This window comes from Suncus etruscus, chromosome 4, assembly GCF_024139225.1.
Source record: "Suncus etruscus isolate mSunEtr1 chromosome 4, mSunEtr1.pri.cur, whole genome shotgun sequence".
In the NCBI taxonomy this organism is placed as follows: domain Eukaryota; kingdom Metazoa; phylum Chordata; class Mammalia; order Eulipotyphla; family Soricidae; genus Suncus; species Suncus etruscus.
The window spans coordinates 152,683,745-152,701,465 of NC_064851.1; the positions used below are offsets into that span (position 1 = coordinate 152,683,745).

Genomic DNA, 17,721 nt, shown 5'->3' on the forward strand with positions numbered 1-17,721 from the left:
ATGTGTCCTAAGCCTCTAGCCAAGATCTAGCTGTCATGAACTCAGTTCTATAACTTAAAATTCATGAACTCATGAACTCAGAATGCAGCTTTAAAAAGTAATGTTTAGCACAGGTAATTTTAGAGGCCAGCGTAAGCAGAAGATATGTGAATCAGACTGACCACCACCATAAATAAAAAATGGAAGGTGATCTCTGTTATGGAAGGCAATCATAGCATATGAAAGACCTCCTGTGATGCCTTTCAGTAGTGTTCTGTAATACAGAAGATTAAGTTTTGTTTTAGCAACATATTATTAAAGAAATCCATTTAATGTAGGATTTAGACCAATTTTAATTCAGTGCATTTATGCTTCAGGCATTATTGATCAAATCATGTATGGCTGACTTCTGTGAAACTAAGATTTCGCCTATTTAAACTGATAGAAAATTGATAATTTTACAATAATTTTTGTGTAATTTTAATTTGACAAAAAGGGCCTTTTAATAATGTTTTTTAAAATATTTTTAATGAGGCTTAGTTTAGAATTCTCATTATCCTGAAAATGGTCTCTATCCTGTTTTTTTCTTCAAGTTGTCACAAGGAATTACCAGGTAAAGACTGAATTAGATTGAAATCATAATTCTGCTTCAAAATTTTTTATAGCAGCCCTGTTATGTCAACATTCACATTGATTTATTTCTCAAAAGGGTTAACTCTGACAGTGTTAACTCAAAATGGGCCATCGTTGGGTGTTACATCTAGAAGGAACAGGCTAGATCCAGCCTTCTAGACCTATGTTCTGAATACCAAGTTAAGATATATTCACTACTGAACACATTTATTTAGAAACATAGTTTATTAATTAGATAAATTAAATAATGAAATATAATTAAATCAATAAATTAATTTAAGAAATAAATTAAAAATAAATATTTTAACTTTATTAAAATAAATTTAGAAAACATTTATTTAGAAAAATTAATGAGCACATTTGTTTAGAAAAATAGAGAACAAGACTTAAAAAATCATAATGAAGCACACCTAAGAAAACTAACATTATGTCAATAGCTTCCAGTTTTTGTCCTTAGTTTACAAATATTTTAAACAGAATATTATTCATAGTATTTTTGTTTGTTTGTTTTGTTTTTTTGGTCCATACCCTGTGACACTCAGGGGTTACTATGGCTATGAACTCAGAAATTGCTCCTGGCTTGGAACCATATGAGACGCCATGGGTGATCAAACCACAGTCTGTCTTAGGTTAGCACATAGCAAGGCAAATGCCTTACCACTGTGCACCACCCCAGGCCCCTTCTTCATAGTATTTTATAATAGGGAAAGGGAAGACTTCATCCAGCAATGCACAAGAGCAAGAGATTCTACCAGTGTCAACTGTTTGCAAGGCAAGTGACATCTCCTGTACTACATTTCTGGTCTGTGTTTTATAATTTTATTTCTGCTTTTTATTTAGAATTAAAAAATTATTTCAACATCAATAAATACTTCTCTAAAGCATTTCTAGAAGTCAAAACCATTCTATCATACAGATATACAGTCATTTTGATGAAACAAAGATGAATTTAGAAATTTTCTAAGTATCTTTAGGGTAATAGTAATTTAATTTGAAAATAGCTCACAATAATCACTGGAATAACCTTTTCTTTTTGTTTTGTTTTTGGGCCACACCTGGTGATGCTCAGGGGTTACTCCTGGCTATGTGCTCAGAAATTGCTCCTGGCACCGGGAACCATATAGGATGCTGGGGATCGAACCCAGGTCCATCCTGGGTGAGAGGCATGCAAGGCAAACACCCTACCGCTGTGCTATCTCTCTGACCCCTGGAATAACTTTTCAAACTTATCATTAGTAAAAAAAAAATAATGTTCAGTAGAAGGCTCTGGTACTCACAGGATGCTTGCCACTCTGAATCTTCCTTCCAGTTCTTATAAATCTGCTTGGTTTTCTCTTCATCTACTTGTTTTTCCTCTTCCTCTTGTGTTTTCTTCAGGGATTCCTTTTTCTGTTAAAAGCAATGACATCAGCAATTACAATGGGTCTAGAGTGATAGTAGAGGGGTTAATATAGACAGTACAATGACAGTACAGATAGTACAGGAACATGCTTTCATGCAGGTAACCTGGTTTGAATTCCTGGCACCACCAGGGGTTTACTTCTGAGCATAATGCTAGAAATTGGCCCTAAGCACTGAAGCGCCTGTTTCAACCTTCCCCTCCAAACAAAACAACAGAAAATAGGGTGTTTAAGTAGCCTTTGAGATGAACATTTCACAGCATATACAAATGCTGAACCAATATGTTGTACACTTGAAACTAATATGCCATTTAAAGCTCAATACAAATAAGACAATGAAATACAAAAACTAGACACAATTGAATGTTTCTGTATGAGGAGGATTCAGGCACTCCCAAATTTTACTGATTTTTTACTGGCCCCTACCTACAGTATACCAGTTTGGTATACTGGGAAAAGCCTGGACTATATATGCTGTCAATCATAGCAGCTCTGGAACCAAGTAATAAACTCCAATATCTGTTACTAATCCTATGGTTAACTGAAGTAAAATTCAATTAATACTATTTACAAGGTTACAATTAAATAGGGTTATAATTTAAAGAATTTCAAAGTTCTTCAGCAGATACATCATGGCAATTATTGTATCACCAATAAAGTTGCTAATTCAATAGCCAAATATATCTGCTAATGAACTCTCCTTTTCTTTTTCCAATACTTTATTTTTTATTTTAGATCTTCTATTTTCTTTATATTTTTGATAACTTTCCTTTTGGTCATCCTGACACAAATGATCAGTTATGTCAAATATGTTGCATTTTCTTTTCATAAATTATTAAAGAATAAAATAAAATAAGACAGTCCTAAAAATTTTTTTAAGGTTCCTAGGACAGTATGTAATACAAACTAAAGATGCAATAATAATTACAAATTTCCTCAGATATAATATGTTTCTGCTTCAAGTTGAAATCCCTCAAGTGACATGTGAAGTAATGTTTTATAATACAAAATGTGTATGAACATTGAGTAGAAATAAAAAATGATCATACTTAGGTGCCAAATCCAAAGCCAATGACAACAGGATTGATACCCAATCTACAACAAAATAGACATAGAGGGGACCACTTATACTAGCAGCTTGGGGGGCAATGGAGGAGGATATGGAATACATGCTGGAACAGAGGTAAAGGGAAGACAACATTGGTGGTGGGAATGGCCCTGATTCAATGTCACTATATACCTAAAATTTTACTGTGAATGATTTGTAATTCACTTTGGTCAAAATAAAATTATTAAATAAAAAATTATAGGCTTCACTTCATTTCAAATGTAACCAAAAATTTGTGAATTTACTATTTTTTCTTACATTATTTTCCTGCCTAAGCTAACCCCCCTTTGTTTGCCAATATTATAAAAAATATAGCATTCTAGTATTTGAAATTGTTTTATAATATGGCACTTCTTAACTGTAACTTGGTCACCTGAACAAGTAAGAAGCAACAACCCCGAAATACATAAAAAGTTTACAAACAAATAAAAAGCTCAAATTTGGAAAAAAAACTTAAAGTATAGCTTTGTTTAATTCTTTCACATACATATGTATTTTAAATGATAGAATATAGTGATAACATTCAGTTTTTACAGTATGAATATTATTGTTTGATAAGCAAAATATTTACAAAGTGAGTGAGTCTATATTGGAAAAAATGTAATAATAATGCAGGTTAAGGGCTGAAATGATAGTAGGGTTATTTGATTCCTGGATTGGTTACCCAAGTCCTCCAGGACTAATTCTTTTTTTTTTTTTTTTTTGGTTTTTGGGCCACACCCGGTAACGCTCAGGGGTTACTCCTGGCTATGCGCTCAGAAGTCGCTCCTGGCTTGGGGGACCATATGGGACACCGGGGGATCGAACCGCGGTCCGTCCAAGGCTAGCGCAGGCAAGGCAGGCACCTTACCTTTAGCGCCACCGCCCGGCCCCAGGACTAATTCTTGAGTGCAGAGCCAGTAGTAGCCTCTGAGCATTGTCAGGTATAGCTCCCAAAACAAACAAAAAATTCTAAAAAGTAATAATATTAGTAAATTGTATTCATTTTCCATTTGAAATGTAATTATATATAAGCAGAGTTGGAAAAGAGACAATATATTTTAGAGAGTAAGAACTGCTGAGATTATGGTGCAGATGAGAGATAGTACAGAGCATAGAGTGCTTGCCTTAAACACTGCTGACCTGAGTTCAATCCCACATCTTGCCCAGGTTTAATCCCAAACTCAATAGACTCCCCATCTTGTCAGAAGTGATTCCTAAGTGGAATTATTGGAGTGGCACAAAATCAATAAGCAAACAAAATAAGAGCAGGTAAGACAAGTCTTGGTTCTTTTATTTACAGTCAAAGCAGCTGCAAAACCTAAGAATCTAGTCCGAGTTTTTCTAGAGTTCTGCTTTCATCTAAAGCTTAACTTTGGCAAAATACTTATAAATTGATTCTTATTTCTCTGTTTCAAAAAGCATGATTTCCTCTTTAGAAGAGATGTGTTAGTTGCATGCAGGTACAGATTGGGCACCATGATTAGAGGTGGGGAAATCAAAGTGAGGGTAGGAGTAGATACCTGAGGTTGATGTGTGCGAAGATAGTGTGGCGGCGGTTCTAGCTGTGGAATCATTCCCTACAGAAAATTGCTTATGCTAGGCTACTGATACAGATGATTAAGTGTCTTCCCAGCCCTTTCCTCATTAGATCCTAGACTCTGAAATAGGGAGGTTCTATTTCATCACCACAAAGAGGCTTGCTTAGAAAGTTGCTTACCATTGCCTTAAATACTAATACACTTCTTTCAGTTAGAGGAAAAAATTAAATGCCACACTTACGAGAGAATATGATATTACTAAAGAAAGGCTCTGTCACACATAAAAATATGTGAGAACTGCTAATCTACTCTACCTAATTTATTTCGGAGACAAGAAACCCTAGATTTATATACACAGTTTTCTCACATCTCTGATCACCTCTCTATCTGAACTCACTCTTCACAGCCAAACAGTATTTCATTGTATATAAGTACTATGTTCTTGGGTATATTCTTGGGTAGTTGACCATAAGAAAATATAAAATCATGCTATTTTCTTCTACATGGATAGATATGTAAAATATGGATTTGACTAAAGTTGGTCAGTGGGAGAGAGATAGAATAAACTCTCTCTTATGTGAGATATAAAGAAACTGAGTAGGAAAAATTTCCCCAAAATTAATTGAAATGAAGAGAAAGAGAACTGATCTTCTCTAGAAAGTTTGGCATGGGGTAGGAGTAGGGGAGATATATTAGGGAAGGGAACACTAGGACAATGGTGGAGGGAAAAATGCCTGTCAAAGGCAGGCTGAGGGGCAAAAGGAAGACAGGATATTGGTAGAAGGAAGTGGACACTGGAGAAGGGATTAGTATTGAAACATTGTATAACTGAAATTTAATAATAAATAATTTTGTAACTATAAATCATGGTGAGCCAATATAAAAGAAAAGAAATGAAAATTTAAAAAATTAATAAGTTTTCTTAAAAAGTTATCTTAACTTCTGACCTGACTTTAAATAACATTTAGATACCACACTCCTTATTAGAGTATACATGACTTTTCACCTTTATTTGCATATTCAGTAACTATTCTTCGATTGTTAAGATAACTCTTCATATCTTTTTTACATTTATACCTGCTGTTGATTTTTCCTGTATAGGATTATCCCAATTCCATATATGGCCACTCCTTGATCCCTTCAGACTCTACCATGTCTTTCTTGAAGTGACTTTCTTCGATGACTTTCAGTAGTCTTGAGTTGCACTGTTATGCTTTATTTTCCTCCATAGCAAATATGAACTAACTATATAATTTTATAGACATATCATCTCATTGCTATTACATGTCTATGTCTATTACATATTACATATTATATATTATATATTATATATTGAGAATATAAACTTTCTAGGGACTTTCTTGTTTGGTTCACTGTGTTTGCAAATCCCACATCAATGTTTAAATACACAAAATATTCAATAGAGGTTGGATGAATCTAGTAATTGTCTTTCATTTCTGTCCTTTTTAAAATGGTATGTAGTAGAAATTAATTTAAACACTCACATGTGTTTTAGTATGCTGTCCTCAAAGGCTAGAGCTCCAATAGTCATCAACTTTTCTTAATGTTTCAAAAATAAGTGTCTTGGTCTGACCTAAGCAGAGCTCAGTTGATCATTCATAAGAGGCAGACCCCTGTGCCTTACCACTTGCCATGAGGTGAGTAGAGTCCTGCCCATGACTGGGAAGTTCTTCTAGTTTATGAGCTCTGACACAATCCATAAAAAAACAACACGACACTGAAAAGCTCATAATGGGAAAAGAACTCAGAACTTCACCACACTTGGTTAATGAAGATGGTAGTTCTAAAAGAACCCAACTAACAATCAACCACCACGATAGCCTCTACGATATGGACTTTAGAGAGGACAAGTGGAGAATGTTTAAGGAACTTAAATAAACCATGAAATGAGCCAAATAGTGGAAAAGGCTCAAGAGAATATGAGAGAAAATAAAAAAATTTCAAACAGAAATATCAGGACTGAAAAACTTGGTAGGTAAAATGAAAAAAGTCACCATAAGATCTCACCAACAGAATAGCAGCTGCTGATGACAAATCAGTAATCTGAAAGAAGAGCTTCACAACACCTCCATACAACAAAGAGCCTTAAAAATGAAAAAATAAAAAATATAAAAACATAAGCAAACATATGACAATAGAAATATGGGATAAATTTAATAAAACAATAAGAATAATCAAAGTCCAGAAACCCAGGACAGACCCCCCATAAAAAATCAACAGTCAAGGACATCATTTCTGAGAAGTTTTTAGAGCTAAAAAGTGCATGTAACCACATCTGGATGCCCAAAGAGTACCAGCTAGATGAGGCCCAAAGAAAAGCAACCCAAGACAATTCCTAGTCAAAATAATAAAAACCATTGATAAAGATAGAATACTGGAATCAGGAAACTCAAAAGGGAAATTATAAACAAAGAAGCATTCCTAAGATTTACAAGCAGATTTGTCACAAGCAACCATCTAGTTGTGGTGGGAATATAGGAACAAAATTCAATGATATGAATGCTTCACCAAGAATATATCTCTCAGTTAGACTTTTAAATAAGTTTAAAGGAATAATACAGAGCTTTATAGATAAACAACAGCTCAGAAGCTTTACAAAATCAAAACCAATTATAAAAGAACTGAAAAGCCTACTTCAAGGCAAAGCAAGGTCAACAAACACATTAATATCCCACAAAGAGATGATAATAAATCCCATGAAAATCATCACACAATATCAATAGAATAAATTCACCAGTTAAGATACAAATAGTAGCACAGTGAAACAGAAAATTGAATCCAACATTTTGCTGCCTGCAAGAAACACATGTGAATAATCAAGAGCAAAGGCTCAAAGTCAAATGTTGGAGGACAGTCATTCAAGAAAACGAACTGCCTTAAAAAAGCTGAGGTGGCTGTACTAATTGATATAAGATGACAAAGACTTTAGGCTTAAAAGTTTATGAGAGAGATAAAACTTAAAAAATTTTTAAAAAGTTAAAATAAAACTAAACTTAATATAAAAATTTATGAGAGAATGGCATTTTTAATAATCAAGAAATATATATATCATGAAGAAATAACACTCTTAAACATATATGCACCAAAGAGGAGCCAGCAAAGTATTTAAAACAATTAATGAAAGACAATAAATAAGTAGTAGTGGAAAACTTCAATAGATCCCTGTCACCTCTTGATAAATCAAGAAGTCCAAAAGTTAAACAAGGATATACAGGCTTTGAAGAAAACCATGGAAAAAAGTGGCTTAGTGTGTGTGTGTGTATGTATATATATATATATATTTAATATTCAGGAAGATTAATAAACATTATTCTCAAATATCTCCAATATATATGGAATATTATCTGTATATTATCTAAGATATCACAGGCTACCACTAAAAATCAAGCAAAAATAAATTATACCAACTAACTTCTCAATTTATAACACAATGAAAATAGAAGTGAACTACAAATAGACACAGAAAAATAAATTTAACACCTGGAAATTAAACACCTCAATACTGAACACACAGTGGGTTATAGAGAAAATCAAAGAGTAAAACAAACAATTTCTGGAAACAAAGAGAAAGATGACACAAATTATTAGATTCGTGGAAAAGAATAAATGCACACTTAAGAGGAAAACTTTTAGTGTTGCAAGCACTCATCAAGAAATCGTAATGGGCCTACATAAATAACATAAGAGCACAGCTTAATAAATTGTAAAATTTCCAGTAAAATGAATCAATAATAAACAGGTATAAGTAATAAAGTTTAAGCAGAAATTAATTAACTGCACACAAAAAACAATCCAAAATAACAATGAAAGCAAGAGTTTATTAAAATAAACAAGATGAATAAACTATCAGCAATATTCAAAATATTTGGGAACATGTTCAATTAATGTTTGATAAAGGGGCAAGAAATACAAAGTGGAGCAATGAAACCCTCTTCAACAAGTGGTGAAGAGAAAACTTGTCAACCATATGCAAAACAATGAACTCAGAGCTCTCTTTAATACTATAACAAAGGTCAAATAAAAATGGATTAAAGAATTTCATATAAGGTACATAAGGGAAAACATAAACAGAATACTCCATGTCATTGAAGCTAAAGGCATTTTCAAGGATGAAACACCACTGGACAAGTAAATGAGAGAAAAGAAAAAAAAATGTTACTACTTTAAACTGAGAAGTTTCTGCACTTCAAAGGAAACAGTGACTAAAATCTAAAGTCTACCTGCAGAATGGGAGAAATTATTCACCTAATACCCATTAGATAAGGAACAAATATCTAAGATATACAAGTTACTGATAGAACTTAGCAAACAAACAAACAAACAAACAAAACAAACAAAAAAAAAACAACCTAATTCCATCAACAAGTGGGTAGGAGAAATGAATACCTATTTCCTCAAAGAAGTACAGATGAAAAAAAAAATCTCCACATACTAATAATCAGGGTGATGAACTTCAAAAACTACAGTTAGATACCATCTTACACCACAGAAACTGGCATACTTCACAAAGAACAAGAACAATCAAAACCGGCATGGATACAGGGAGAAAAGGACTCTTATTTCCTCCTGTTGGAAATGTCGACTGATCCTTCCTTCCTTCCTTCCTTCCTTCCTTCCTTCCTTCCTTCCTTCCTTCCTTCCTTCCTTCCTTCCTTCCTTCCTTCCTTCCTTCCTTCCTTCCTTCCTTCCTTCCTTCCTTCCTTCCTTTCTTCCTTCTTCCTTCCTTCCTTCTCTCCCTCCCTCCTTCCTTCTTTCCTTCCTTCCTTCTCTCCCTTCCTCTCTCCTTCCCTCCTTCCCCCATTTATTTGTTCCTTTCTTACTTACTTCCTTTCTTCTTTTTATATTTCTCTATTTCGCACTGTGGTTATAAAAATCTATGTAGTTGGGGCCAGAGCAATAGCACAGTTTGCCTTGCACGTGGCTGACCCAGGATGGACCTGGATTTGATCCCTGGCATCCTATATGGTCCCCAAGCCAGGAGTGATTTCTGAGTGCATAGCCAGGAATAACCCCTGAGTGTCACAGGGTGTGGCCCAAAACCCAAAATAATGTTTTTAGTTTTGTTTCAGTCATGGAATGTACACCACTTTTCAACAGCCTTTTGGGAAAATATATTGATATTATCAAAATACTAGAAATTGAGCTTTTATGCTATCCAGCAATACCACTCCTAGGGCTATACCCTAGGAACCCAAAAGCACCATGCAAAAAAATCCTCTGCATTCTTATGTTTATCGCAGAATAGATGAGTGACTAAAGAAACAGAAGTACAACTACACAGTAGAATACCATGCAGCTGTTAAGAAAAATGAAGTCATGAAATTTATTTATACATGGATGTTTATGGAGAATATTGTGCAGAGTGAAATGAATCAGAGATTATAAAATAAATAAAATAGCAGAGATGAGACTTCTTCAGATATGAGACTTTAAATTCAAAAATTTATATGAAACTTATTTCTGAAAGGTAACTTATTATAGTAAAATGCACTTCATCATATGTCTGCTATTCTTGCTTTTAGGAAAATTTAATAGAAAATTGGATCTCAAAATTGGAAGGTACAGTGTTTTAATAGCCTACTTATGATAAAAAATTTTTATATAAAAACAAAATATGAACTATAAAATAGGTGTACTTTTTAGAAAAACTTAAATAGGTGTCACTATCCTCAGGAACCAGATTGGGTGTGTCTCCATCATAGGAACAAAATTAAGATCTTCTAGCTACAGCCTTGAACCTACATAAATTGTTATGACTGTGGGGTAAGTCATACTATTTGTAAGTCACTTATTATAAACTATATAGTGCAGAATAGGAACAATAGAAGTATGGAAGAAGTTATTTCACCAACATGGAGAATTTTCCTATTTAAATGGATGTGAGAGCTGTAGGTTCCCCAAAAACCTCCTAACACAATGGACATTGGTGGCTTAAGAAACATGCAAATAGAGACAACACACTCACAGAGATCTAATCTGAATGTTTATGTCCTGCCAAGTTAAATGCATCCTTCATTACTCTCTGAAATTGTTTTCTCTCATTGTTTGTATCATCTGTTTTAGATCTTCAGTGATTTTAGCAGCTGCATTTTTGGCACTTATTCTTTCTGTGATATTCAAGACTATAACAATTACAGAAAAACAAGTAAATAAAAATATTTGTTTACTAGCTTAATTTTATTTCCACATATGACTGATATCCCAATTTGTGAAACATTAGTAGAAAAAACTTATTTATTCCCCTGAGACAGAATGTAAGCTTTACCTGGTGAAATCCATATGACTTCATACGATTGATAGAATCTGCCAACATTTGTTGAATATTTCTTGAGGAACTGGTAGGTGACTAAAAATTAAATAAAACACATTTTATGATTTAATACTGCAATACAATTTTAGGAAAATCTCCCCTCATTTCTTTTTTATCCCTATAGTTATTACCATGTTTTCAACTATGACTTACATTCCTGAGCCAAACCTGACTGAGGCAGCTAGTATGTGAATCCTTATCTTTCCCACTCAGTGGGATTTATAAATAAATTGTAACATAATAACTAGGAGACAGTGGTTTGCTCATGACAAGAGGGTTTGTATTTCTTGCTCTAAGATTTGTTGCAGTTCCTGGGATCACTTTATACACATCAATATTACCCTCTAATTTAAATTCTCTTCACAGTCCTGGCTTTACCTCAAACCCTGATTTATATAAGATCAAAGAAATTCCTTTATTATCTATTTAACAGTGTGTGTTTTACTGTCACCATCACCCAAACCCACCAGTTCCCACCCCTAGAATGAAAGGGTGCCTGAAATACCAGGTTGGTGCTTGTTAGTTTTCCATGATTTTGCAACTAATAACACCCCTCTTTTCCTCTTTCTTCCATTATTTTCCCTTTCTTCAGCTTCATGGATACAACAGCTCAAAAATTTTTAATCAATCCTTTAAAGAACTGAAAGGTCTACTTTACGATAAGGCATACCCAACTCATTCAAAACCCTACTATTTGGGGAGGGGGCACACCTGGTGACGCTCAGGGGTTACTCCTGGCTATGCACTCAGAAATCTTGCTCCTGGCTTGGGGGACCATATGGGATGCTGGGGGATCGAACTGAGGTCTGCCCTAGGCTAGCGCAGCAAGGCAGATGCCCTACCACTTCATGCCACTGCTCTGGCCCCAAAATCCAACTCTTAAAAATCTCTTATACAGGGGGCTGGAGAGATAGCATAAAGTAAGGCATTTCTCTTGCAGAAGGGTGGTGGTTCAAATCCCGGCACCCCATATTGTCCCTGAGCCTGCCAGGAGCGATTTCTGAGCATAGAGCCAGGAGTAACCTCTGAGCGCTGCCAAATGTGACCCAAAAACCAAAACCAAAAAAAAAAAAAAAAACTCTTATAAAACCCAAACTCTTATAGAAAGATGACACTAAATTACATGATAATCATATATCTCAATGTCAATGAACTAAATACACCAGTTATGAGACACAGTGTGACAAAATGTATCAAAAAGCTAAGTTCAATATTTTGCTACATACAAAAATACATTTGAATAGTCAAAGCAAACATAGACTCAAATTCAAAGATTAGAGAACAATCATTCAGGCAAACAACTCCCTTAAAAAAGCTGGGGTGGCCGTGCTAATATCAGATAACACAAATTTAGGATAATTTAATGACAATTTTAAGAAGGCTATTTATTTTTGCACGTTAATTTTGTAGCCAAATATTTTGCTATATAAATATATTGTTTCTAGAAGATTTTTGGTAGTCTTTAGGATTTTCTAAATATAGTGTCATGTCATCTACAGAGAGTGAAAGCTTGACTTCTTCCTTTCCTATCTGAATTCCCTTGACAATTTTTCTTACCTAATTTATATGGCAAGTACTACCAGTACTATATTAAATAGGAATAGCAATAGGAGTCCGTCTTTACCAGATATTAGAATAAAAGCTTTCAGTTTTTCCCAATTAAGTATATTTGCCATGGGCTTGTGGTAAATGGATGTGAGAAAAGTTCCTTCCATCCCATCTTTTTGATAGTTTTTATCATGAACAAGTATTGGAATTTATCAAATGCCATTTCTTCATATATTAATATGATCTTTCTTTTTTCTTTATTTTTTAATTAATGTATTTTCAAATTAGTAAATGTTCAATTAAAGTTGATTGACTTGTGTATTTTAAACCATCCTTGCATCTCTGAAATGAATCCTACTTGTTATTTATGTATGGCCTTGATGTGACTTTGAATGTTATTTTCTAGAATTTTGTTGAGGATCTATGCATGTGTGTTAATCAAGGACATTGTTCTGTAGTTCCCTTTCTGTGTCACCTCTGTTGGCTTTTAGTTTCAGAGTAATTTTAGCTTCATAAAAAATATGGGGAGTTTCTGTTTATTCAGTTTCCTGGAAGAGTCTGAGAGGATTGGCAGTATATCTTCTTTAAAGGTTTAAAAAATTTACTAGTAAATCCATGTTGGCCTGAGTTTTGATTTTGGGAAGACTTTTTTTTTTAAGTTTTTTTTTTTTGGGGGGGGGCACACCCGGCGGTGCTCAGGGGTTACTCCTGGCTGTCTGCTCAGAAATAGCTCCTGGCAGGCACGGGGGACCATATGGGACACCGGGATTAGAACCAACCACCTTTGGTCCTGGATCGGCTGTTTGCAAGGCAAACACCACTGTGCTATCTCTCCGGGCCCCTGATTTTGGGAAGACTTTTGATTAACTTTTTAATTTCCTCAATAGTTATAGTTCTGTTCAGATATTCCAGATCATCTTGGTTCAATCTTGGAAGGTTATAGGATTTCAAGAATTTATCCATTTTTTTCTTTTTCATGTGAAATAGAGTTTCTCAAAGTAATCTCTGATTACCCTTTGAATTTATGTAATATCTGTAGTAAACTTCCCCTTTTCATTTCTAATTTGGTTTTATGTTTGTCTCCCCACCCTTCTTTGTGAGTTTTGTTAATGGTTATCATTCTTGTATATTTTTTCAATGAACAACTTTTACTTTCATTGATCTTTCAGATTTTTGTATATTTCCAATTCATTAATTTTTGTTCTAAGTTTTATTATTTCCTTCCATCTGCCTATTTTGTAAATCATTTTCCAATTTTTTTAAGATGTGCCATGAATTATTTATGTAGGCCCCTTCTTTTCTGATGAATACTTGCAATGCTATAAATTTTCCTCTTAGTGTTCTTTTAGCCGTGTCCCACAAATACTGGTAATTTGTGTCTTTATTTATTATTTATTTTATTTTATTTTTTGATTTTTGGGTCACACCTGGTGACACTCAGGGGTTACTCTTGGCTAGGTGCTCAGAAATTGCTCCTGGCATGGGGGACCATATGGGATGCTAGGGGATCAAATCTTGGTTCATCCTAGGTTAGCAAGGCAAATGCCCTACCACCTGTGCCACCACTCTGGCCCCAATGTGTCTTCATTATTATTTCTAGGACTCTCTTAATTTCCTCCTTGATTTCATTTCTGTTCCACTGGTTGTTTAGAAGTAAGCTGTCATGGAGACTATTATGCTGAGTAAAATTAGTCAGAGGGAGAGGGATAAACATAGCATAGTCTCACTCATCTGGGATATGAGAAAACTAAAGGACAGTCTAATAATAATATCCAGAGACAATATAGATGAGGACAGGGAGGACCAGCCCATGGTATGAAGCCCACAAGGAGCAGTGAGCACCGTCAGAGTACTAACTGCACTGACAACTACTATGACTATGCCAGTGAGAGAGGTGAGAGAGGGAGAGAGAGAGAGAGAGAGAGAGAGAGAGAGAGAGAGAGAGAGAGAGAGAGAGAGAGAGAGAGGCAGAGTGCTTTTCCCAGAGAGAGGGACTGAGGGGGGAGAGAAATGGATAACATTGGTGGCAGCAAAATTGTACTGGTAAAGGGTAGTGTACATTCTATGACTGAAATCCAACGCTGAACATTTCTATAACCATGGTACTTAAGTAAAAAATTATTTAAAAAAAATTGTTTCAAGATGCTATTTTTGGTGACCTCTCACCACCTGGCTGACAGCGGAGCTAGAAATATATCACTTCCCATATTAATAAAACCTGAGGTCAATTTCTTGAGAAAAGTGTTCACTCCTAGGCAAAGCTGATTTAGCTAGGGTTTCAGGGGTAATTATAAAAGTTGCTGACATTTGGCCCACAAGCGGTCCCTGATAGAACACTCCCCACCTAACTGATAGAGCATGAAAGCCACACCATTCCATCTAACAAGTATACACCAACTTCAGCGGCATCTATTAACCTCTGTTCTATGGACTTGCTGGCCTAAAAATCAGTGTCTGTAGGTTTGGAAAAATTGAAAACCTCTGGTTTACTATCTTAGTTATAACTGCCAGCTTGTGGACTGTCATGCAGGACAAGTATTTGTAGGTGTACAAAAAGTTGAAGAATGCTGATCTAAAAGTTGAAGAAGCTGGCCTAAAAGTTGAAGAATGCTGACCTAAAGCATTGCTAGCTAGCAATAAGTTCCACTGCTGCTGTGCTCTTCTGAGGCCCAAAGGTTAGTCAGAATCTTCTTGTTTGCTCCATCACAAGCTAAAGCCCTAGGCTCCTTTCAGATCCTCCCCAGTATAATTCTACATCCAAATTCCAGATCTGTTGAAACAGAACAGCCTAAGTGTTTTTGCACCCATTCTTTGCACCCATTGCCATTCAGACCTGTTTGAGCTTAATTAAACATATGAGAAGGGTTATGCTAATTATATTCAACTAGAAACCTGGTTTGAGGGCTAGGAGATATTATAGCATTTAGGGCACATGCCTAGAAAACACTTGACCCAGGCTTGATACCCTGCATTGATTGCATTGTTTCACAAGCATTTTCAGGTTTAGTAGGGATGGGGGTGTACTCAGGAGCACCATGAGAGATAATAGTGCCAGATAACTGAACCCTCTAACAGTAGCTCATCTTTGGGTCCTTTCATTGAACCCTAATTTGTGGGAAATTCTGGTTGAATTCTCCTTGATCACTCCTTGATAGGTCCCCTCCCAATTAAAAATAAATAAAACTGCATTAAAAACAGTTTGTTCCTGTTTTAACTAAATATATCTATGTTTAAAAGGCTATAAAATAAACCAAAAGTCAAGAGACTGTATTTCCAATCCCCCACTTCCCGCAAAAAAAAAAAAAAAAAAAAAAAGAAAGCTTCAATAAACAGATATTGTTAGAGCACTTAACTTTTGAAATCACAAATGATGAATTAATGGAGTCAAACAAATTTTTGTAAACAAATTTTGTAAACAAATTACTTGGACAATATTTGCTCATCATTTTCTTATGTCTCTTAAATTCTTGTTTTTTTTAGTAGACTAATGGTTTGAATAATAATGTCTATGAAGGCAAACACCTTGTCAGCTTAATAGACACATACCTAAAGCCACAGGAAACAGTGTGGTACCAAACACTTGGTAGGGATAAATGAAAAAGCTCAACTGCTTCAAGCATACTTTGTTGCATGAAGGCTAGGTTTGATACGGCACGGCATGATTCCTTAGTCACCATAAGGAGCATCAACCCCAGATCCAACACAATACCCAAAATTTTCTTGGGTGTGTTTGAAAAAACAAAACATTAATAATTATAATAAAACCATCATTAAAAGATTACAGAATTATTTTGTTATAGGTTTTTGTACCACATCTTGTCCAAAATGATGTTCAGGGCTTACTCTTGTCTCTGTGCATAGAAATCACTCCTTGTGGGGCGAGGAGAGCATAATGGAAGTTAGAATCAAACCTGAGTTAGCTATATACAAGACAAGCATTCTACCCACTGTATTATAACTGTAGTCCCAAAGAACTAACATTAATGCTAAGATAATTAAATTGAATGGTCTTTAGTTCACTTGTTTTGTTAACCTGATTACTGCAATAATAAGGTCATTCTATTTTCAGCTATTTTACATTAAAACTTAATTTTTCAATGATATATAATATTAACATTTGAGTATAGTAGGATTTACTTTTCTTTTTCTAAATAATGGAAGAGGAAGAATAATGGAACTGTACTTTTAAAAATGTATAATTAATAAGGAAGAAATAGAAATAATATCAGCAAGGCTAACTAGACCAAAACAATTAAAATTGAATGATACATTTTATTAATGAAACTAGATTTTATGCTCCCTATAGTTTGATTTTACTAAAATATTAATTAGGATGACAATTATCTGAGGGAATATTTTTTCATTCCATTTGCTTATATAAAAGTCTAAGCACAGAGATGATCAAATGACCTGACTTAGAGTTCTTCAGACTCTAAAACAGGGGTCTCAAACTCAATTTACCTGGGGGCCGCAGGAAGCAGTTGGAGTGAGGCAGGGCCTCATAAGGGATTTCACAAAAAAAGTCCTCAAATGTCATTATTAACAGTTTTAATTATTTCTTCTGAACATGAATAGAACATTGAGTGAAGATCATGCACAGTTCTTCTGAACATGGCATCTTTTGCCTATTCCTTGCTGCCACAGACTTGACAGCGCTTCTTCTCACAAATCTGGACCACATTTGGCTTTAGAGAGGAAGCAGTTGAGACCCTCAGTATGGATTGAAGATGATCATTAAGTCTAGACCTGTACTTTGACTTATTGAAGTTCAATGTGGAGAATAACTTTTCACACAAATATGTGCTCCCAAAAAGGCACATGGTGCGCTTGAACATTCGGGAAAGCTTAGGGAAGCTGTTTCATTTAGACGTTCATATATATTTACAGAGTTTGTTGAAAAAACAAGCCCTTGTGTCACTAATATTTTCATGTCTATTTCTGATACAAATTTTTATTCTTAAATCTAATTTGTCTGTTATTGATACAATGACTTTTACTTCTGTTGCTTCTAAAACTTCAACATTGATGCTATTTTATCTTCACAGAAGTATAGTTTTTCTTCAATCAGTTTTACAGCATGTCTATTAATTGGTAGGTTTACAGCATTTATATGATTACTGTTAAGTTGTATTAAAATGCACTATTTTCTTTTAAAAAAATATTGAGAGATACTGAGGGTGAAATCTGAAAAGATCCCTCTCT

At 34.6% G+C, this 17,721-nt stretch overlaps 1 protein-coding gene across 1 annotated transcript in view; it reads right to left on the bottom strand.

Annotated features, from left to right (window-relative positions):
- SH2D4A (SH2 domain containing 4A) overlaps nucleotides 1-17,721 on the bottom strand; it is an 88,878-nt gene that overhangs the window by 25,985 nt on the left and 45,172 nt on the right. Inside the window, exons 4-5 of the mRNA XM_049771862.1 lie at nucleotides 10,927-11,007; nucleotides 1,890-2,001 (exon numbers count right to left, since the gene is read on the bottom strand). Of these exons, the coding sequence (XP_049627819.1) occupies nucleotides 1,890-2,001; nucleotides 10,927-11,007 (193 nt within the window). The remainder of the gene's footprint in view (nucleotides 1-1,889; nucleotides 2,002-10,926; nucleotides 11,008-17,721) is intronic.